The sequence below is a fragment of the Penicillium riverlandense genome (assembly GCF_028828495.1).
Source record: "Penicillium riverlandense strain IBT 135883 chromosome Unknown utg000008l_segment0_segment0, whole genome shotgun sequence".
Lineage (NCBI taxonomy): Eukaryota > Fungi > Ascomycota > Eurotiomycetes > Eurotiales > Aspergillaceae > Penicillium > Penicillium riverlandense.
Window position 1 is genome coordinate 1461205 of NW_026643199.1, and position 22960 is coordinate 1484164.

Consider the following 22960-nt stretch of genomic DNA (forward strand, 5'->3'; position numbering starts at 1 on the left):
ACTTCTGCTTTTCACCGGGGAAGCAATGGCCTCATCACGCGACGCCCGTGACCAGCGCTCACTGTCTGGTTCCCCAGATCGAGACCGCGATCGGCGGCGAGTTCCCCGCGAGGACGACCGCCACAGGAGCTCCCGCCATCGCGAGGACGACCGCCGAAGCTCTCGTCGAGACAGCTCTCGGCGACGCTCGTCACGCAGTCCACGCAGAGAGCGGGACCGTCCACATCGGGAACACAAGGACGGCTCTACAGACGAGCGAAGACACAGACACCGCAGCCACCGTCACCGTGACAGACGCGAGCACGACGATGAGGAACGGCCATCAAAGAGACACCGCAGTCCACGCTCGCGCTCTCCTCGACGATCACGCAGTCCGCCGCCACCACAACCACTCCAACGGCGTGGCCCATTGCCCTCACAATCCGACGCATTCACTGCAACAGACTCAGACGCACCACCAGCTCCCGAAATGCAAAAGCCCAATTTCAGCAACACCGGCCGGCTCGCGGCTGAAAGCAACACGGTGCAAGTCCAGGGCGGCCAAGGAGTTGTGCTGAAATACCACGAACCTCCAGAGGCTCGCAAGCCCCCTCCGAAAGAGGCCTGGCGACTCTATGTATTCAAGGGCGAAGACCTGTTGGAGATGGTGGAGCTGGGAGGGCGCAGCTGTTGGCTGATTGGGCGGGAGAGGTTAATCGTTGATTTTCCGCTTGACCACCCCAGCTGCTCGAAGCAGCATGCTGCGCTTCAGTTCCGGTTTGTCGAGAAACGGAATGAATTCGGGGACCGTATCGGCAAGGTCAAGCCGTACCTTATCGATCTGGAGAGCGCGAATGGGTCGAGTGTCAATGGGGAATCTGTCCCGGCTGGCCGCTATGTGGAGGTCATGGATAAGGACGTGCTACGGTTTGGGCTGAGCTCGCGCGAGTACGTGATGATGCTGCCTCCGAGCTGAGCTGTCTGCGGGACAAATATGGACGACAATGCACGGCTATCATATTGCAAACTCAAGAAATGTACAATGCAAACTTGTTAGAGAAGACCGATCATCTATCTGGGTCGCTACAACTCCTTGGCCTTCGCTTTAGCCTCGCCCAGCGCCTCCTTCGTCTTCCCCTTGGCCTCGCCGAGCGCCTCCTCCGCCTTTCCTTTGCCATGCCCGGTATACTCGGCCGCCTCGCCCTTCATCTCCTGTGACTTGACCTTGGCCTCTTGGGTGGTCGCACCAACGGCGTCCTTGAGCTTGTCACGAGCCTCCTCTGGATCATTGGAGCAGTCAGCCCACTGTCCTTCTATAGCTGTTACGGACTTTGAAGACATACCGCCTTTATTCAGACCCTTGACTGCCGCATCAGACACGGTCCGATCCGCCTTCTTGAGAGTATCTTTGGCCGCCTCGACAGGGCCCTTGCTCATCATAGCAGTCGATGAAATGGTCCGAGTAGCCAGGAAACCCGACGAGGGCGCGGGCATTGCCACGCGGGCTCTCATCAGCGCGAAGCGTGCAGCCGACATGTTGGATTGTGGATTGTATTGTTAGATATTGAGAGATATAATACTCTTGGTTGTAATGTTTAGATTGAAATCTCAAAAGCTATGATTGCTTGGATTGCTGGTTTTATACGTGGTTAAATAAAACCTGGGGATCATACTTCCTTGCCTTCTTGACGTCATTACCCTCTCATTTCTTACGTCGACTCCCGCTTAGTCCAGGGTCCACATATCTGACGGAATCGAGTTTTTGGGCTATTCAGGTTTTTTGATTTAAGCCTTACTACAGGCTAGATTTTAGTAAGCAGATTTGGACATAAGTTAGTTAACCTTCGTTAGTTACTTAAGTATGTTAGTAACTAGTTAACTAGTGGAGGTTTGTAGGGTGAAGGCGATGCTTTCGTTAGGGTTTAATCTAGTGAAGACGCCAGCCTGATAAACTTTGTTGTTAGGGATTCGTTCTTAAGATGTTATTCCATTAATTAGTGCTCACTTAAATAATAATGATTTTTATTATCACTACTATTTAGTTTGCTTTTGTTCTACAAAACATCACCATAGTATACACCGATGGAAGCGTCTCCTCTCTCCTGAAAGAATTCGGCCCAGTAACGATGTTGGTTGATGGGGAAGTGGTGGCGTGGAGGGACCAGGTGCGGAAGGAGTGGGATATTTAGTCTCTGAAATAACTACGGGATATGACCTATATAAGTTGATACTAATGGGCCTTCCGGTCCATCAGCTCTCCCCACAAGATAGTCCGATCATCGATGGTCACCACCCAATCCAGTCTGTAGGCCTGAGCAAGGACAGTAGGTCCCCATGGAACGTGGGTGGTTCTCACATGTCCTTTCGCGTCGAACGTTGCTGGATATCGAATATGGCAGTCCTGCGCCATCATAGTCATTCGAGCTATCGCGATGCCTACATTAGGCAGATCGATATTTGACTTAACCAGTCTATGGACTGTTCAAACGTTTGAATGAATGATACATCTAAGCGAGGATGACCATTCAGAGAACTCTCGTCAATATGACCTGGGCCGAAGTGCCTAGCACCACAGGTGGCATTTATACTTCTTAGGTTAGTGAGTTGAGCGCTCTAATTAAGTAGGAGAGGGTAGCGTACCTTGATCGGCCACCATGGTCGGCGTGATAGTATGCAAAGCTTCCTGAACGGACATCGGAACCACCTGTTGATCCAGAATCCGAGAGGCTGATGACGGCCAAGTTGTTTGGTAGTCAACGTATATAGTCGAGAGGCGTGTATGTGGTCCTACTGCAGAAATGTCAATAATTTTATCGTTGACAGGCCGCGAGCGCTATGGCCGAGGTGAGGGTAGGCGAGGAAGAGGTGGCAGAGGGAGAGAAGGAGGAGGGGAGCATACCTCGATCGAGTGTTTTGATCGGGCTCTTGACCGCTATGGTGGAGGGAGGGAGAGAAGTAGAGGCGGAGGAGGGAAAGAAGAAGAGGCGGAGGAGGGAAAGAAGAAGAGGCGGAGGATGGAAAGAAGAAGAGGAAGAGGAGGAGGGGGGGAGGGAGTATTTATAAGGTAGGAATTGGATGTAGGCAGCAGGCATTCACATGTTAGTTTCTATTCCTGAGGCTCCAAATACACATGAATGGTTTTATATTTCTCTTTCGACATATTGACCTCTTACTGTAACAATGGCTACCTAGTATGGAGTCAAAAAGAAAGAAACACACTGAGACTTTGTACGAGGCCAGTCCAACTGGCTTTGTAGGCGACACCCACTTTTAAAAAATCCGGTGATATGTATATACGGCTTCATGATTAGAGGACGTCCAACTTCTATGATGTATATAGAAACCTCTTACCACGTGAGGTAGTCAGGGTCGCTTATTCTCCTTTTTTACATTTACCACTTCCTCCTAAGCAGATCAACCCACGACCCGTAATACTAGGTTTCCCCTTGCACTTTTGGGGGCGCTTTTGACTAGACATTTGAAGAGCAGCCAGAAAGCACTCAGCATATAAAAATTAGTAAAAGAATAGCTCGCATAAGTTGATAAGTTGGCGACTTGATAAATTGATCATCTGGAACGCCCCACTCGCCTCCAGTCATCACACTTCACCGTTTGCTTTCCTGCTGCGATCCCGAACTCAGCTGTAGTCCACGTCCTCCTGTCTGTTGATTTCGATCCCGTATCTGGCTTCCTAGGGACAGGCCCATCCATATCAAATACTCTTCCCAATTTCAGCACCAGCTACATACCTTGTTGCCCGGATTGGCGTTCCGTGTCTGCTATATCTCTTCCAGGAGTATAATATTTCCACTTCGGTCACCTGGTTCGTCCCAGGATACTCGGTGAAATCACCCAAGCAGACAATGGCGGTCGTCGACTCGGGCGTGAGATTGGATGTCACGGGTATGCGCATGATGGCGCGACCCGTTGTCCGAGGCTCAAGGGTGACGTGTCATCGCGAAGAACATCCAGCTTGCGACAGAATTAACCGGGAAGAAATCACTGGGGTAGGGGGAGGCCACCATTGTATCAACTTCGCGAACGTACCGAGAAGACGCTCGAAGAGCATGGGTTCTTATACGGCGCCCCACACACCTATCACTCTTCCACCGTAAGTCTCTATTTACACCACACATCTACTTAAAGATTGCCATAAATCTTATTCATCGTCGACTGGAGCTTTTCACGCGACTATCAACGCGCCCTGAACGAAGACCGACAACGCCAACGCAATTGGTTTAAACAAACAATCGAGACGTACGGCATCCTACCCGAGGATATACGTAAGTTCGATAAGACATATCTTCATCAAAGCCATCCATATGCCACTATGCAAGGGAGCATTCTTTTAGCCTACACCAAACACATGCGGTATGGTTGGAGACATGGTGGTATTTGAGTGGAGTTCATAAAATACCTTATTCCTGCCCTTGCTACAGATTGTCTCATCCACACGTCGATTGCTCAGCCCAACATCAGAAATATTTTGATACTGAAGCAGTCTCTCAAACAACAACTCCACTCCCATCCCTTATCCGCACTTCCGGAGATGAAATCAAATAGCACGATGCGGCGGCCATTTATGAAAAGGCTTCTAGAGGCTCCCATCTTGGGGGGACTTACATCTCATTTTGTTTCTTGGTACCAATACCTTGACTGGAATCATTGCACGCATCTCCTAGGCACCCCTGTCTATGTTTGCTTTCGTTCGCCGTATGTTCCTCTTCGCATAGAAACCGCTTGTCTGACTGGTCTTTGTGTTATACTGACCGGAATTGGCGTGACCGTTGGTAAGATGCACCGACTACTAAGCGACTTATTCAAAGCTAGATGGAGCTGATTCACTCTCATTCTGTGATAATACAGGGTACCATAGACTCTGGTCTCATCGTTCATTCCGTGCGAGCATCATTCTGCAATACCTTCTGGCTATTATGGGAGCATGCCAGATGCAGTGGTCGATCCTATGGTGGGCTCGCCATCATAGAGCCCACCATCGCTATGTGGATACAGATCGCGATCCTTATAATGCCCGAAGAGGATTGCTGTGGTCACATATCGGATGGCTTCTCACTCACTCTGGCCGTGAATCCTGGGGGGAAGTCGATATGTCGGATTTGGAGAATGACTCGGTCGTGCAATGGCAACACAAACATTATACAGCCTTGAAACTCCTCGTGGGTATCTCATTGCCAACACTAGTCGCCCATTTCGGTTGGAATGACTCCGAAGGGGGGTTCCTATATGCAAGCTTACTCAGGGTTTGCATCACTTGGCACGGGACATTTCTCGTTAACTCAGTAGCACATTGGGTTGGGACTCAGCCTTATTCAGATAAACATACTCCTCGTGAGAACGTCTGGCTTGCTCTTATCACTTTTGGTGAAGGATACCACAACTTCCACCATGAATTTCCAAATGACTACCGCAACGGCGTTCGGTGGTACGATTTTGATCCATCAAAATGGGCCATTTGGCTCTGGGCACGGTTAGGCTTGACGTCACATCTTAATCGAGCGAGCTCTACAGACATCGAGAAGTGCCGTATGAAGCAACTACAGAAGAAATCCAGACTTGGAAAGAGGAACGGCCAAGAACATGCTATCCGTCTGCCTGTGATTGAATGGGAGCAGTATGTGGCAATGACACAAAAGGGCCTTCATCTAATATCTGTTGCCGGCATTGTCCACGATGTTACAGAGTTTATGGCTCAACATCCAGGAGGAGAAAAGCTCATCTGGCAGGCGATCGGAACAGATGCTACGTCAATGTTTCATGGTGGGGTGTATGATCATTCTACCCATGCCAACAATCTATTGGAAATGATGCAAGTAGGTGTTATTCGAGGTGGTGGGCAGATTGAGACCTCTAAGAAGGAGAATTGACCGCTATATTCATCTACTATTGGACCATTGTTTCCACTTGTTATAGCCCCTTCATCCAACGTTTTGAGGTTTGACTTAGTATATATTTGAAAGTGATGAGCGGCCCAGGAGAGGGTTGTGAAAACCACAGATAAGATTACCAGATTGGGCTTAGAACGCGAGATTAGAAACCCATTAATCTCGCATTATATGTAGCTCAACAAGTCAAAGTGCTGTATTTTGAACTGTTTCGTGGCCAGCTAACATGTGTATGGCAGTTTTGTATAGAATACACCATGACAGGATTCACTGACGTTATACAAAATGCAAGACTTATTCTTGGAAACGGGGGCTCTACGACTTGGCACATTAAATTTAGCATGTCTCCAGTCCGCTTTTAGGAATGAATCACTTCGTGAGAGTATGTGAAGCAATCTGGTTTTCAATATTACTGTAATGTTAAGAGTTCAATTGAAAACTTGAGGCTATCTCCAGGACAGGTTGTGGAACAGCGGGTCAATAAAACAGGCCGCCCAAACTGGAAGCTAATGGGCGTTGGTCACGTGCGCTAGATAGCGGCCCTAGGCCTAGGACGAACCGCGGTTGTCGGTGGGGGAGCCTCGAGGATGATTTCCGTCTTAGCAGCCGTCTAACGCTCGCCCTCGACCTTTTGGTTGACAACATAGAACGGTATGATGAAACGTGGGCTCCGGGCTCCCTGCTGGCCATTATCCCTATTGAACCCAGTACTAGAAGGGATCGTTTGCTCGAGAGAGAGAGAGATGGGAAGAAAACAAAGAGTAGAAGAGTACTTCTGTGTTTGATATAAAATCTCGATACCTTAGGCATCGAACTCCCCTTTTGAGCCGGTACGATCCTCTCAACGGTCATTTTCCTGCCGTTTATTCCCATGCAGCTATCCTATAAGGCTCTATACTGAAGGTGAATTTTTTTGCTTTTATGACCTCGAGGGCGAGGATTGAAGATAGTGGGCGAGGATGTAATACCGGAGAAGGCCTTGGTAGCCTTCCGGATCGATCTCTCATGCTTTATTTTGTCAGAGTAATTATCCACCGGGTAATTTGGTTAGTAGGTGCCTTACCAACCATCCACATATGGACGATCCTGAAATCAAGCCGGAAATGCCTGGCAGATTTTAGACGCGACGAGGACAATCCCGACATGAAAATATCGGGGGAGGGTTTTCAATTAAAAAAAAATAAATAAATAAATAAAGGTTACCGGATGAGGTTCCATTGGTGCTCATAGCTTCTTACTATTCATTTAGCCTTACCTGACTTTCCTCTTTTAGCTTAGAGGGCCTTTAATTGAAGGGATCCATCAGTGGGTTTGAGTTGGGACATTCCCATTTATCCTCCGGTATTGGGTGCACATGCCTGTGATCGTAATACGAATTATGAACGTCATGCATTCCACAGTGGGTCGGTCTAAATATGGGGAATGCTTGAGAAGTGCTGGGCAAGGACTTCTCATAGTACGTCTTTGTCATATCCACATTGTATCATTTTGGAACGATGAGCCGCATCCTTTGCCCGAGAAAATAAAGAAACACACAGAGCCTTCACGGGGCGAAATATATGATAGGGCGCCATTAGAATATGTTTATACTTACGACGCTGGAGTCCGCAGCACCACCTCAAAGGGCCAGACAGAATGTATCGAAACAACGCTGGAAGGATTTGCACCACACATTGGTGTTAGATTTTTGGTCGTCATAGGAACTCCCTCTATACATATTTATCATAATTGACCTAGGTATGAAGATTCTCCGACTGCTAATACATACTTGTCGTGAGGGCGCAAGGGATATGTAGATGCTCCTGCCTAGCCTGAGACTTAATCTGCAAGGATTCCATGGTGCTGATAAGGACAATTCATACCTATTTGAGCTATTCACCAAGCAACGGATACAGCCATTCTATCTTTCCTGCCTGCCTGCCTGCGCCCAAGGACCACACACTTTTTCGAACTCTAGCGTGGATACAAAGTGCAAAACCACAGCTTTTTACAGCTATGATCGCAAATATGCTAGGGAGAGAAGCCGAAGGTACTTCCCGTAGTATCAATCGCGCAGGGGAAGCACCTATTTATTCCTCCTGCGATCATCCATTGCCACCAGAAGTTTCGTGCGGAGGAAATGAGGGACCAACTATCGCGAGAGACCAGAATATATCCGATCATGGTCCCTTCCCCATCGCCATTGTGGGAATGGCCATGCGACTCCCAGGTGGTGTGAAAAACACTGAACAATTCTGGGACATGCTCATCAACAAGAAGGACGGCCACTGCCCCATACCCGGCAGCAGGTTCAATGCCGAAGCATTCTACAGTGACAACAAACCGGGCGCCATCAAAACCAAGCATGGGTACTTCCTAGATGATGATCTTGGGCACGTCGACAGATCCTTCTTCTCCATGAGTAAACTCGAAGCCTCTAGGCTAGATCCACAGCAACGTCTTCTACTCGAAACAGTGTGGGAATGCATGGAAAATGGTGGACAAACCCAATGGCGCGGCAAAAATATAGGGTGCTATGTCGGTGTATTCGGAGAAGATTGGCTAGAGATTTTGAACAAAGATGTCCAGCAAATCGATCGACACTACGCTATCAATGGAGGGGATTTTGCAATTGCAAATCGTATTTCATGGGAATATGACCTCCGCGGACCTAGGTTAGTTCACAGGCCCATAAAACTGGATTCCATGTGATGAACCTGGGATGCACATTTTGCGTGCTGTGGAGTTGAACGGAAAAAGGACTGACGAGAAGATTTAGTGTAACGTGCCGCACAGCTTGCTCGTCATCTCTAGTCGGGTTACATGAAGCCTGCGAGGCGTTGCGCTCTGGGGAATGCGACTCAGCGATCGTGTGTGGAACCAATCTTATTTTAACTCCTACCATGACTGCGGCGATCTCGAATAACTTGGTACTTTCACCCAGTGGTTTATGCAAGACATTTGATTCCACGGCGGAGGGTTATGGTCGAGGAGAAGCAATCAACGCAGTGTATATCAAACGTCTTGACCATGCTCTTCGAGATGGTGACCCTGTCCGCGCTATTATAAGGGCCACGGCGATAAACTGCGATGGAAGAACACCAAGTATTTCAGCGCCGCGTGTCGAGGCTCAGGAAAGCCTAATTCTGCGCACATACAAAAAGGCCGGTATTTCAGATTTATCTGAAACGGGTTTCTTCGAGTGCCATGGCACGGGGACGAGTGCCGGGGATATAGCAGAAACCTCAGCAGTTGCTCGGGCGTTCAACAACAAAGGGGTCTATATTGGATCTGTCAGTCATATTTCAAGTGCCCTCCAAGTATTCTGACCAATATTTGCTGACAAGCCCGCGCATCAAATAGGTCAAACCCAACGTGGGTCATTCAGAGGGTGCGTCGGGGCTAACCAGTCTCATCAAGGCTACACTAGCGCTCGAGAAAAGCACCATTCCACCCAATGCACACTTTTCAAACCCCAACCCAGATAGTGAGTAAATTCACCAAAGAAAGCCCTCCCAACGCTGACTGTGATTACGTGGCACACAGTCCCCTTCCAAGAAGGAAACTTGATCGTTCCCGTGCAGGCAATGCCATGGCCGCCGGATCGAAAACAGAGAGTCAGCGTGAATTGTTTTGGTATCGGGGGGACAAACGCACATGTATGGTGATCATTTACAACTTCACGAAAAGCGGACTGACGTTGGGGCCTGCCTTAGCTTATCATGGAATCCCACTCAGGATCTTTGCCACTAATAGCGAAGCATAAACGCACCGAAGCTCCCCAAGTACTTGTCCTCTCTGCAAGAGATAAAGTATCTCTACAAAAAAGGATCGAGCATATAAAGGCGTTCATGGTAGAGTCACCGGGCATGGTTAACGACATCGTCTACACCCTAGGGATGAGAAGAGAACATCTTTCTCATCGTGCATTTGCGGTCGTTGGACAAGATGGCACAGTTTCCGAGTTTGAAATGTCCCGGGACACTGCACCAGCCCACATGGTCTTCATCTTCACCGGCCAAGGAGCACAGTGGTCAGGTATGGGTAAAGAATTGTTTTTCATGTCTGGCTGCTTCCGCGAATGTATCAAAGCATTGGACGAGACATTACGACACGTGAAGCCCCCTCCTAATTGGACAATCGAAGGTACGAAAAAGCAGTGGTGCTATATTTTCGCGTAGTCAAACAATCTAACACCAGTACAGGCGAACTGCTCAAGAGTGACGATACCAGCAGGATAAAGGAGGCGGAAGTGGGACAGCCGCTCTGTGCAGCGATTCAAATTGCACTAGTCGATTTACTACGCCAGTATGGCATAACCCCATCATCAGTCATTGGGCATTCTAGCGGCGAAATTGGTGCCGCATATGCCTCGGGAGCCGTCACTGCAGAGGTCGCAATCACCGTGGCATATCTTCGGGGCTTAGCCATTACATTGCCCGTTGATGGACCCGTTGGGGCAATGGCTGTCGTCGGCTTGCCTCGCAAGAAAGCAAGTGGCTATTTGCTGGAAGGGGTCACCATTGCTTGTGATAATAGCCCCAAAAACGTCACGCTTTCCGGAGATGACGCAACCCTATCGACGGTATTGGAAAACATTATCGCCGACAACGCGGATATTTTCTGCCGGCAACTCGACGTTTCTGTTGCGTATCACTCCCGTGAGTGAATCTCTAGTACCTTTGAAATCATCTGAGATAATAATTTTCTAACTATGTGAGCCCTAGATCACATGAAAACCTGTGGGACGGCATTCGAGAGCTTGTTGAGCCCCATTTTATGCCAAAACCGTTCAATGGTGCCATTATACTCCACAACCACAGGCACAAAAATCTCCGACCCACAATTGCTGAACGCTTCATACTGGCGCAGAAACTTGGAATCCCCAGTGCTTTTCAATGGCGCAGTTCAAAGTTTGTTGTCTGTGTGCAAAGAGCAGAAGCTTTTCATAGAGATCGGGCCTCACTCAGCCCTCTCAAGCTCTTTGAGGGAGATCTTTATATCTTGCAATGCGGTCAAAACATCCACCTATATTCCTACACTAATTCGAGAAAAGCCACAATGGCGAGCCTTGTGTACCACCGCCGGTCGCCTCTACGTCAACGGTGCTCCTATCCGATTGTCCGAAATCAACGGCGGGACAGGAAAGGTTCTAACAAACCTCCCTTCATACCCGTGGTTGCACAAAGCAAGCTTCTGGATCGAGTCAAGAATAGCTGAACAGTGGAGAAAAAACCATGAAGCTCACCACGAGCTTCTGGGGTCTCGAGGATTGGAATCCAACGACATCGAACCGTCATGGAGAAATATCCTCCATTTGGCCCATGTGCCTTGGTTGTGGGATCATATGATTGGCAAGGATGTGATTTTCCCATGCGCAGGCTACGTGGCCATGATAGGCGAAGCCACCCGACAGGCCACAGGATCGCGCGATTATACAATCCGAAGGTTGCTTATGACTGCTCCCTTAGTATTGAATGAATCCGAAGCCACGGAGATACACACGAGCTTACGCCACGTGAAGCTCACTGATCTTACTGATTCCTCTTGGTATGAATTCATCATCACTGCATACCGAAATGGATCGTGGCAGAAGTACTGCACAGGGCAGGTACGCGCGGGTGCGGACAAAGTGCATTCACTAGCACCAGTAATTCCTCATGCCCGACACACACCATCGCGGGCATGGTATCGCGCGGCAGCAAACCGCGGATTGAAACTTGGGCCTCTCTTTCGTCGCCTAGAGGCCATCTCGACCAATCCAACCCATCGTCAAGCTACGGCTCGCATCCAAGACGAGGATGAGTGCAACGAAACCGCCAACTATGCTCTACATCCCACGATCATTGATCAGGCCCTCCAGCTACTTGCCATCTCCAGTACCCATGGAATATACCGAAACCTAGCAAAGCTATGCATGCCTGCAGGCATTCAGAATATTTACATCAACCACTGCAAAGGTGAGATGTCTCTGGACGCCTCTTGCGAAGTGTCGGGCTCTTCTACCATCGGGAACTCCCGAATCCTTGCCGACGGAAAAGTTGCTCTTGCCATGGAAGGAGGCTTGCTTTTTGTTGTGGACGACTTAAATCAGCATGGGACCAGCGACCTGAAGATTGCCAGAGTGGAGTGGAAACCTCACATTGATCTCCTCCCAGCCCGCCAGGAACTACGTGGCTTGCACTATCCAGAAGGCCCAAAAGTCCCGAGGACATTGTTGCGACAAACCATGAATCTATTGATCGAATCAACTGGTGAACATCTACAATCATTGCGCACCGAGTGTGTCGAGCTACAGAACTACAAATCTTGGATTCTCGCTGAAATCAAAAGACTGAAGCTGGAGCAAACTCAAAACAAAGCCTCCTTGTGCCAAGACAATTCCCATTTGAACCCAACAGCTACGCTCTGGGCCATGGAGGCAGCGATGAAGCAACTAGAGCAACAGATACCCGAAATCATCCCAGTACTGGCCATTGCAAAGACAATTTCAGCCAATTGTCTTCAAATGTTGGAAGGGAGAATGCCTTCTGAAAAGCTGCTTCATAAGGAGAGTTGCACAGACAAATTGTACGAGTACGTCTCGGCAACATCCGGTTTAAGGGACTTTTTGTCCTTACTTGGCCATTCCAACCCTGCCTTACGCGTGTTAGAGATTGGAACTGGTAACGGGTTCTTCACCAGTTTGGCTCTACGCAATCTGACATCCGAAGATGGGACACCCATGTATTCTCAATATACAGGCGCAAACAAGTCGGAGGATTCTATTTCTCTGGCAAAGAAAAACGTTAAAGCTGCTCAAGGGCTCGAATACTCTCAACTGAATATCCTCCAGGACCCAACGACGCAAGGGTTCTTGCCGCAAAGCTACGACTTGGTAATCCTTTCGCCTACAGCTTGTACGCACCAGGACCTCGCCTCTATTGTGAAGAACGTTTTCTTGCTGGTTGCCCCAGGTGGTCGTCTGCTCTTCCACCGACCGTACCATTGTGTTCCTTTTGTGACATATATTATGGGTATATATCCTGGATGGTGGACTGAACGCCAAAACGAAGTCCAATCCGAGGTCAGCCATGCAAGCTGGCAATCGGAGCTGGAACAGGCAGGCTTCTCCATCTCTGATGGCAAAACTGTTAGCTCAGATCATGATTCTTTAGACATTGTGACATTCTCACGGCCTGTCGAAACGACTAACCCCAAGAGGGAAGTCACCCTGCTATACCTTTCGGTAATCAGCGACTGGGGGCGTGTATTGGCAGAACACCTCACTGAGATGGGCCATGCCGTGAGGTGGTGTCTTTTTGGGCAGCCAATTCCCCAAGGAGCGGATGTGATATCTTTGATTGACTTGGAAGGCCCATTTTTGGAGAACCTATCAGCGGAGAATTTCGGTCGTTTCAAGGACCTTTTGGATCAGATAACCGGTTTGCGCACTCTTTGGGTTACGCATATGTCACAAATGGCGTGCGAGAGCCCAGGATATGGGATGGTGCTCGGGATAGCACGCTCAATCAGACAGGAACTGGGTCGAGAGTTTGCAACCCTCGAAGTTGACCATTTTAATATCGAAGCTGCAAAAGATGTTCTTCGCATCTTGAATATGTGTCGAGAACAGACCTGTCCAATTGAGAAGGATCCAGACTATGAGTTTGTCTTGAAAGATGGAAAAATCCATGTTGGGAGATTCCATTGGACTCCTGCTCATTGCCACCTACCAGCAAGTGGTTACGAAACGGACACCAACAAGGAGCTCACTATTGGTTCGTATGGCTTGCTCAGCTCTCTATCATGGACAGATCAGGTCCCAAAGCATCTGAACGACAATGAGGTGGAACTTGATATGAGATACATTGGTTTGAATTTCCGCGTATGCCCTCCCAATGTGACTCCTTGCTCGAAGACACTAACCATGTGTTTGATTGAGCTTTTTAGGACATGATGGTTGCGATGGGTTTCTTTGGAGACAAGTCAGAGTTTGGATTGGAAGGAAGCGCGATAGTTCGTCGCGTTGGTCCCTTGGTGAAACACGTTCAAGAGGGGGATAAGGTCATTGTCAGCACCCAGGGCCTCCTCTGTACCCGGAAGGTGGTCTCTGCAGACAGCTGTTTCCCGCTTTTTGCAGACTTATCTCTTCAAGATGGTGCTACTGTGGCCTGCGTCTACGGCACGGCAATCCATTCTTTGCTTGAGGTCGGGAATCTTCGAAAGGGACAATCCGTGTTGATACACTCAGCATGTGGTGGTGTTGGTCTGGCAGCAATTCAAGTCTGTCAAGCCATTGGCGCTGAGGTAAGTTCAACCTGTCTCTAATTAAATTGCATTTTGAAATCGTTCATATTGCATACCGTGATACTAATGGGGGTAGATCTATGCAACTGTCGGCAATTCCGACAAGGTGCAATACCTCACCGATGCATTTCACATTCCAAAGGCTCATATTTTCGACTCTCGTAGCCCGTCTTTCTTTCAGGGAGTGATGGATCAGACCGGTCAAAGAGGGGTTGACATCGTTCTCAATTCTCTCTCAGGCGAACTTTTACACCTCTCGTGGAAGTGCGTCGCAAAATTTGGAAAAATGATTGAGTTAGGTAAACGGGACATCCTTGGCTACGGCAGACTGGACATGGACATGTTTTCAGGCAACCGATCATTTGTCGGCGTTGATGTCAAAGGTCTTGTGGAGCAAGAACCCGAAAGGTTCCACGAGTAAGTATGAAACGAGTTCGAGTTTCTTCATATACCCCCTCTTTAAGCATGCGCTACTGACACTTTCGAAAGAACACTACTGCGATGCCAAACTCTGTTTGAGCAAGGCAAAATCCAACCAATACGACCGGTAACAGTGTTTGATGCAGCCAACATTGAACAGGCGTTCTGGCATATGCAGACCGGCCAACATATGGGCAAGGTTGTTGTGAAGATGCCCGAGAAAGCTCTAGCTCTGCCCAGCTCCTATGTCTATAACTCATTTTCTCTGCCATCCAATGCCTCTTTCCTTCTGGTTGGCGGATTGGGGGGTCTCGGCCGCGCTGTGGCAACGTGGATGGTAGAGAAGGGAGCTCGCCATTTTGTGTTCCTAAGCCGGTCTGCAGGGTTATCAGCTGAAGATGCCGCATTCATCAAAGAACTTGAATTTCAAAATTGCACTGCGGTTGCTGTTGCCGGAGATGTCGCCAATCTGGCGGATGTGATTCGCGCGGTTTCGGCATGTAAGAATCGCATTGAAGGAGTCATTCAAATGTCAATGGTACTCAAGGTATGTGAAATGGCTTGCACATTTATATTGCGTTTGAGTAATAACCAAAGTATGGCGCTAATTGTTATTTCAATAGAACCGCCTTTTGATGTCCATGTCTCATGAGGACTGGCTTTCTGTCCTGGCTCCAAAGGTGAGGGGTACGTGGAATCTCCATAAAGCTCTCCAGGACACTAAGCTGGGCTTCTTCGTCGCCTTCAGCTCGATCTCTGGTGTTTGTGGAAACACAGGCCAGGCAAACTATGCCTCGGCAAACTCCTTTTTGGATGCATTTGTAACTTATCGTCGAGGATTGGGTTTGGCTGCAACTGTCGTCGACCTTGGACTGATGGAAGATATTGGCTGGGCCTCAGAATCTCAGCCAAAAATTCTTCAGCAAGCCAAAGCTGCATCCATGAAGACTCTGGATGAGAGCGAGCTCCTCCAGGCACTGGAACTGGCAATTCGGGCGGACCAGCAAAAGATGGAGGTTTGTCAGATTGCAGTTGGGCTGGGAACTACAAAGGCACTTTCAAGCCCTGGCGTGGTGCCATTCTGGACTCGCGATGCTCGTTTTGCTTTGTGGGCTAATGTTCTGTCGCCGAGCGAGAGCTCTCCAACTATGCCGGGACAGGACGGGCTCCGAGATTTGATGGATATGATTCAAAAGAACCCGCAGGTGTTGGATGATCCGGCAATTAGCCATCAAATCACCACAATGCTCAGTCGAGAGATTGGCTCTCATCTCACAAACACAGATGACATGGACGAAATGGAGATTTCAAATATTGTAATTGAATCTCTGGTCATGATCGAGGTTCGGGTCTGGGCTCGACGCCATCTTGGGTTGGAGCTTTCGATGGCCGAGATTTCTGCGGTACGCACAATCGGGAGCCTTGTCGATGGAATATTGAAGGCTCTTAGGTCGAAGTACCAAGCTCAGGAAACCTCTCAAGATATGATCACCGGTGTCTAAAGAAAGCAACCACGCTTAACCAAAGCAGCATCAAATGAAAGATCCTTGATGTGCTATCGCTTTACAGCATCCTCGACTACCTATTGAATCCACCGAAGTTTTCATCTCCACCTGTTGGCTCCTGTGTTATGTAAAATGTGATATTTCTCACACTGCTTCGTTTATTTACCATTCACATGATGTATGTTCCGGCCCATAAGTACTTCGTATCCTTTCCCAGGAGCCTCCCAACATGTTGGCCTCATGTACACCTCGACAACCCCGGGCATGAGACGAGGCTCATTTAGTGAGCCTTTTTAAATTACGGGCGAGCTGAGCGCTACCTGCATATAGTTGAATATCACTGCAAGTCACGCTCATCATCGCGCAGAATGGCCATGTTTGAAGTTTGGGGCGGATTAACGAGCTCACATGCCTCTCAACGCAAGATCTGTTTTGGTTTCCTCCATTTGCGACCTCGTTACAATCAGAAATAACCCTAAGGTTGAGCATTTCGTCTCGCGAAGCCAACGAAACTTTCTTCACTGTGCTAGTATGCTCGATTCAGACAGGTGGGCCTGTGAATAGCCCGAGAATGAAATGATTGGCACTCGAAGGACAGATGAGCATCGTAGATGACAAAAATGCTGTTTGATCAACAATCTAGGGATTGATCCCAGCCCCCGCTGTTTCAGTCCAAGACTCAGATTCCATATGATAAGCAAGGAGGATTTCGTAGGCTGCTTCGCCGGCCTTGCAGGAAAATATGGGGAACTACAGCATACATTACTCAAACATAGGTTGCCGATCCTTAAAAGCCCCATATAGTTGTGTGATCACCCGTATCGCGGTCTTAATAGATATTCCGCATCAACCACTGCACCTCATTACTCTGCTGCCATGTATGATTTGCCCCAGGTTCTGCAGACCAACACGGTCACATTGTGTATTGCAGCTGTGCTTCAAATCAGTGCTCTTATTTGCTTTACAAGCCGACGATCGCCTCTTCGACTGTGGATGGTGGTAACCTTTGGGGCTTCTGCGTGGCAAATCGCCCAGTGGCACCAAACTGACCATCATTCTCTGGCTACGTTACTGGAAACCTACTTTTGGTTCGTGTTTCTGGTTCACTCCACCAACTTGCTGTTTGTTCTCAAGGTCGATGCCACTGATTTGGTCGGACCCGGTGTAGAGACATCAGAAGCCTTCTCATTTTGTACCCAGCTGCTAGTGGATACTCGAGCCACTGGCAGCCGATGGCAGCTTCGCAATATTTATCCATTCCCCACATATTTCAAAAATCGCCCTCCCAATCGAGAGGACTTCCTCTTGCGCCAAACAGCTATTTTGACCTGGCAATATCTACTGCTAGACCTGATTTTCAGCAGATGTACTGGACCTGGGGCTGTAATTGACGATGAATCGAGCTCGCACTGGGCTAAGGTCGTGTCGGTGATATTGAATCCGGACGATGAAAGCATATTTGTTCGAATCTTGACAAGCATGTTTTACTACTTCGTGCTAGTGCGAGTCTTGTTAGATTCAGTATATCGAGCTGTGACTATTCTGGTCGTTGGTCTGGATTTATGTCCAGCAAGTGCTTGCTATCCTGTCTTCGGGAGTATGTGGGATGCCTATACGCTTCGAAATTTCTTTTCGTAAGTCGTGATTCAATCAACCTCCATCCATAGTCTTGAGTGCAAACTTTAGACTTGTCAAACTGGCCACGCTTTCGCTGCGATCATCTCTGGCTAATACTGTTCTTTACTTGTATTAGGAAGTTTTGGCATCAGCTTATTCAATGGCCTTTCAGAACTTTCGCTATGTTTTTGGTCAAGGATGTTCTGCGTATTCGCGGTCGGCCAACTCTCCAGCGCCGTCTGACTTACCTCCTCATCTTCGCCCTATCAGGCTGCATGCACATTTTCAGCACCACGCTCACCGGTCATCCTTTGGGAAATTCTGGTTCCATCCCGGCATTTTCTCTCGCAGTGATGGCTATTGTTGGAGAAACTGTCGCAGTGAACTTGATCGATCAAAAAATCACCCCTCTCAAGTCCCGCAAGCATAATCAGCCTTGGAGGGTCAGGATTGTAGGATATATCTGGGTTCTTTCCTGCCTGGGGGTCTCTGCGCAATACTACACTTCAGACTCCATTCAACAGTTCATCAGCTTGAACCCTTCTCTGCCTCATAGCTTTGTTGAGGCTTATGGGGTGAAAGTCGTCGTTGGTATTCTGTGCGTACTGGGAACGTTTATCAAGCTCTACTACCAAACATCACTTTAGCTAAACGGCGAGGTATTAGACCAGAATTTACCCGGTGTGGTCTATATAGCCATACTTTATAGTGTTTTACGTGTACCAACAACTCAGCGAACTTTATAGAACTGACTGTGTCCTCTGGGGTTCACTATGTTGGGGGTTTATCACAGGGAAACATCCATCCGCTCCTAACAGGGGTCACACCGACATTTCTCCAGGGACTATGCACTTCACTTAGATAGCCTCCCATTCAACGAATTCAGCCGCCCAAACAGGACCATAGCTGACAAGTAAACCGAGTTGAAGAGATTCTCCGAAGACACAAGGGTTCGTTCACACCAGATATACACCTTGGCTTCTTACACACAGAACCCACGATCCACACCCCTCAGTCTCATACTGGCACGATGAACTCCATCATAAGTGCTTGTGCGAATACTGAAATCATTTTTCATGTCCTAAATCTCTTCTTGCACATTGGGTCTCTTAATTTTGTTGGATCCCTCGTGCTCTATCGGGCCCCCTCTTGCTGGTTTCCTAGGGCCCGTCTAGATGCCGCAACACGTCCCTATGAAGCATATGTTCAGATTGTTAAAGTAGGAACCTTCACCTGACATATTGATAGTCTGCACCAACAATATGGCCCTGTGGTCCAGATCACACCGTGGGAGATACACATCAAAGGCCCCAATTACTATAGCCATCTCGACGCAGGGCCAGGAATACATTGTAATAAGGACCCTTGGTTCGGTTTATATCATTCCCTGGATCATTATTTTCAACAAATTGGCACGAGCTCCATAGAGCGCGACGAAAGCTGTTAGGTCAGTTTTCCAAGAAAATTGCCATGTTGGAATTTGAATCAGTGATACACGAAAACGTCAAATCACTATGTGTACATTTTTCCCGAACAGCCAAAATCAAGTAATATCTGGATCTTCATTCTGTCTTATACAGCTTCACAAGTGACAGTATCTCACAGTACGCCTTTGGGCGACACACTGGCTTCCGCTCTCTCAAGGAGCCTCGGACACCACTTACCTGGAAATTGAGACTTATATCTACGTTCGAGTACTCCCGAGTGACGAGACACTTTCCTCTATTGATCTATTTGGTGAACATGTTACCCACTCTAACCTCGTAGACAATCCGGAATTTGCGCATAGTCACCAGATGCAGCAGATGATCCAAAGTCCTTCAAAGCTCATTAGAGTACATCTATATCATTTATCTAGGAGGTCAAATGCAAAGTGCGAAACATCTTTGATGAACATCAGCGTCTGGGGCTCGAGTCTAAGTCTAAGTCTCACTTTGGAGAAATTAACTGTTCTTTGAAAAGGCCAAGGGCTATATACCCTGGAAGATCGGCCAACAAAGACGCCCCTCAGAGTGAAAAGAGCTTGGAACGCTTGAAAGATAATGCCTTTTTTCTTATGATGGCTGGTTCCCGGCGCTCCTTAACAAGCACTTGCAATTGCCTTTTTCCATACATTCAATAATCGAAGGTGTACGGAACACTTAAGACCGAGCTGTTTTCTGAAATATCAGACTTCAGAATTGAGACTTCGATCGAACAATTTGGAATCTTTCCATATCTCGAGAGCTGGGGCATCCTAGCAATATAAATATAGTATATTGACTAGTCTCAGAGCGCAGTTATCAGGCAAGGTCTTCGGCTTTCTTCTTTGGTAACTACTCGACTCTCCCAGTCGGCGCCAGATGAAAACCTGCAATATCGTCAATGGCGGATCCCGGCTGGGGTACTTAGCTTGCCCTGAAAGGAGACGTCAACGAAATGACCCTAACATGCGACAGACGTTTGTTAGCATGTCGACATATTTCATTCTGAGAGATCCGGATATATTCCCTGATACCTCCGAATTCATACCGGAACGCTGGTTGATCCCTCGAGAGAAGCTACGAGAACACGAGATATATCTTGTCCCAGCATCAAAAGGAACATTGGGTTGTTCGGGGCGAAAGTAAGTGACAAACGGAGCTCTCCATTATCATAAAGCTACCAGATCTCAATACAGCACGGCATGGGCTTGTATGTATCTCGTGATATATGCTTTTGCGTCGATTTGATCTCGCTCTATACCAAAAACCCGACAGGAACGTTGAGATGAAACGGGACGGCCTCATCGGTCAAACTGTTCAAGTAACGAACGCTATTCGAGTAAAAGTGCTAGAGAATACTCTCATTGAGATAGAGATATTTAATAAATTGGATATAGTATAATTTCAGCACACAGACCCAGCACTGCTAGATGTTTCTTATGAGCTCCGGGTCAAAGTAGGCTCCCTAAGAACGGAGCGTTCCCTCACGAAAAATAACTAGAACGGTCGCTGTGCTATATCTGCAGTTTCAATTCAATTTTTTTTTGTTCAACAAGACTAGCTCTACTTTCACGTCCAAGTCTAGAATACGTAGAACCCAGCAGAACGCCTTAATTTGCTATATTAGGAAACCTTCAACTACTGTCCCCTTAGCTGAGTACTCTTTTTTTCTTGGTTTTCTTTTTGCTAGCTTCAATTCGCAGTGGCTAATATTTTGCTCTTAACCATCGCAACTATTCTGTTGTGATAAACCAAACATCGGATGCCCCATTGTCAATAAGAGAAGATGGGAAAAAGTTCACCAAGACACAAGATTCCATGATCGCAATCTAGATCAATAATCCTAGAGCAGGCAAAAGAGCCGGAACAAACTTCATGTACGGGTGGGACGGAATTGGGTTGCTGGCTGGGTCGTATACACTGAATGCTGCATCCCACGCCGCCGTATGCGTGACTTTCAGACGTTCCATTCGCGCAGCATACTGTTGGGGCATGTGCTGCTTTAACGGAACAGCATAGTCGTCGACCTCTCGATAGATGGCCTGCATCAGGATCGGGGCAACGAAGCCAACGCCAGCCTGGTTTAGAAGCGGTTCCTATTTACACCGACGCGTTAATCATGACAATAAAAGAACATGTCCGAGAGGTTACGATATCAAACCTTTTCCTGGTATGCACCAAATAAACGAATAGCAACCTCATTAGCCGAAGTGAGATCAGCGACAATGGCATCAGATTCGTCTGTCGTAAACGTGGTGTCGTCCAGATGAACATTCGCAATCCTCAGTGATCGCCATATATCATAGGCCTCTTGCGCAAGAGGGACCGCCGCCGTGATACCGCCTTTATAAAGGTTGAGTGTATCTTCATGCTTTTGGATCAACTTCGATGTAGCGGAGATATCACCAAGGACCTGATTTGCGTAGTCTGAAAGGGCCAGCGAAGCGGGTATAAAGAGTAACACTGTTGCGACGAAAGATCTCTGAAGGTGCATGGTGGGCATATGAATTGTAGCAAGATACTGAAGTTAGACTATATGGACCCTGTAGCAGGTTGTGGATTAATTATCTTATACGAGAAACTTTCGAAGATCTACAACAGCATATTTTGACAAATGGAAGGGTCCCACATACCGCGGGATGTTACAAATGCCATATTTGAAAGAAGCATAGTTTGACTGCATTTTTACACTCGGGATCTTCTGGCTTGTAGGTATGTTGAATAGCTCATGTATGTAAGGGCGGGCGGGGTGGGGTCGGCAACTTTTGAGGTTTTCTTATCCCGTAGCTGCGATGTTTAACGAATTGGTTCTGACCTCAACAATCCTTCTTTTACATCCCTAGCCCCCCACTCAGCTCGTGAGATTGGCGCGCCCTTTCAGAATGGTTGATGATCATGACCCTTTCTCTCGTGAACTCCTGCACAGCCCCGAATTGGAACTTGATCTGCTGTTACAACGCGGAATTTTCAAACCTATCTTACCCTATCATCTTGCTCTTTTTACCTGTCTGCCTCTGGTCGGCTTAATTATACCTCGTCGGCCAGGAACTAAGTTTGTCCGGCTATCCATCTTCATCCTTTGTTTAGGGTATGGTATCGAAACTATTAGGAGCCGCCGAGCTCTTGTTGGAGGGAATGGTTATATTATCGGCCTTTGGACAAGCTGGTGGCTAGTATGGAACGCCACGCTGCTTGTGTTTACGGATATCGAGCGCGACTACCGACGTATTGCAAGACAAAACTTTTCGGATACCAGTAATCTTGTCGGGGCCAGCAGCATCTGCAGCAACTGTCTCCAACAATGTGCAGGAGACTCAGAAAAGAAAAGCAGACTAGTATGCGAACTTGATCACAAGGAGAGCCTAGGGATCAGGATCCCTTCACCTACACCGGGAATACCCCTTTCTCCGCATGATAAACTGTACTGGCAGTGCTATCCATTACGACTCTCGCACCGCGTTATCTGGTGCATTGGGTTGTATTTCAATCTCCGAGGCGCTGAATGGAACTGGCGGATATCTGGTCTCGGGCCCCTTCCGCCAGATGTCTATGCCCAACTATCGTCAGGGTTCTTGTCAGGCAAAGTATATGCGGAGGATACCGCCGCTCATTCTACTGGCAGACAACGCCTTGTAGCGGCTTTGGTTAGTTGCCTCAAGTCATACCTCTTGCTAGACATTCTCAAGGTCTTGATGATGAGAGATCCGTACTACCGAGGCAACGTTTCACAGGACGGCGCAGTGCCACCGTTTCCGTTCAATTACCTCACATGCTTCCCCTTGATGATTCGCATTTATCACTTTAT

The 22960-nt window shown here is 48.0% G+C and overlaps 10 protein-coding genes across 10 annotated transcripts; 8 read left to right on the top strand and 2 right to left on the bottom strand.

Moving 5' to 3' along the window:
* Positions 1–25: 25 nt before the first annotated feature.
* N7474_009591 (putative FHA domain protein SNIP1) lies at positions 26–955 on the top strand (the record flags this gene model as incomplete). Its single annotated transcript, XM_057201001.1, has 1 exon — positions 26–955. One exon carries the CDS (start codon positions 26–28, stop codon positions 953–955), a length of 930 nt encoding a protein of 309 aa, XP_057048988.1.
* A 107-nt stretch (positions 956–1062) lies between these two features.
* Positions 1063–1515, bottom strand: N7474_009592 (uncharacterized protein; the record flags this gene model as incomplete). The annotated part of the gene is made up of 2 exons (XM_057201002.1): positions 1063–1259; positions 1323–1515. 2 exons carry the CDS (start codon positions 1513–1515, stop codon positions 1063–1065), a joined length of 390 nt encoding a protein of 129 aa, XP_057048989.1.
* Positions 1516–4913: 3398 nt separating this feature from the next.
* N7474_009593 (acyl-CoA desaturase) lies at positions 4914–5864 on the top strand (the record flags this gene model as incomplete). Its single annotated transcript, XM_057201003.1, has 1 exon — positions 4914–5864. The coding sequence occupies one exon, from the start codon at positions 4914–4916 to the stop codon at positions 5862–5864; it is 951 nt and encodes a 316-aa protein (XP_057048990.1).
* A 2013-nt stretch (positions 5865–7877) lies between these two features.
* On the top strand, positions 7878–16072 carry N7474_009594 (uncharacterized protein; the record flags this gene model as incomplete). Its single annotated transcript, XM_057201004.1, has 11 exons — positions 7878–8536; positions 8806–9154; positions 9225–9348; positions 9408–9520; positions 9578–10007; positions 10067–10522; positions 10589–13728; positions 13794–14150; positions 14227–14567; positions 14640–15117; positions 15194–16072. 11 exons carry the CDS (start codon positions 7878–7880, stop codon positions 16070–16072), a joined length of 7326 nt encoding a protein of 2441 aa, XP_057048991.1.
* An 879-nt stretch (positions 16073–16951) lies between these two features.
* N7474_009595 (uncharacterized protein) lies at positions 16952–17713 on the top strand (the record flags this gene model as incomplete). The annotated part of the gene is made up of 1 exon (XM_057201005.1): positions 16952–17713. One exon carries the CDS (start codon positions 16952–16954, stop codon positions 17711–17713), a length of 762 nt encoding a protein of 253 aa, XP_057048992.1.
* A 161-nt stretch (positions 17714–17874) lies between these two features.
* On the top strand, positions 17875–18339 carry N7474_009596 (uncharacterized protein; the record flags this gene model as incomplete). Its single annotated transcript, XM_057201006.1, has 1 exon — positions 17875–18339. The coding sequence occupies one exon, from the start codon at positions 17875–17877 to the stop codon at positions 18337–18339; it is 465 nt and encodes a 154-aa protein (XP_057048993.1).
* A 528-nt stretch (positions 18340–18867) lies between these two features.
* N7474_009597 (uncharacterized protein) lies at positions 18868–19139 on the top strand (the record flags this gene model as incomplete). Its single annotated transcript, XM_057201007.1, has 2 exons — positions 18868–18911; positions 18941–19139. The coding sequence occupies 2 exons, from the start codon at positions 18868–18870 to the stop codon at positions 19137–19139; spliced, it is 243 nt and encodes an 80-aa protein (XP_057048994.1).
* Positions 19140–19162: 23 nt separating this feature from the next.
* On the top strand, positions 19163–19814 carry N7474_009598 (uncharacterized protein; the record flags this gene model as incomplete). Its single annotated transcript, XM_057201008.1, has 3 exons — positions 19163–19210; positions 19288–19527; positions 19551–19814. 3 exons carry the CDS (start codon positions 19163–19165, stop codon positions 19812–19814), a joined length of 552 nt encoding a protein of 183 aa, XP_057048995.1.
* Positions 19815–20034: 220 nt separating this feature from the next.
* N7474_009599 (uncharacterized protein) lies at positions 20035–20557 on the top strand (the record flags this gene model as incomplete). The annotated part of the gene is made up of 2 exons (XM_057201009.1): positions 20035–20297; positions 20431–20557. 2 exons carry the CDS (start codon positions 20035–20037, stop codon positions 20555–20557), a joined length of 390 nt encoding a protein of 129 aa, XP_057048996.1.
* Positions 20558–20984: 427 nt separating this feature from the next.
* On the bottom strand, positions 20985–21649 carry N7474_009600 (uncharacterized protein; the record flags this gene model as incomplete). Its single annotated transcript, XM_057201010.1, has 2 exons — positions 20985–21251; positions 21317–21649. 2 exons carry the CDS (start codon positions 21647–21649, stop codon positions 20985–20987), a joined length of 600 nt encoding a protein of 199 aa, XP_057048997.1.
* Positions 21650–22960: the final 1311 nt, after the last annotated feature.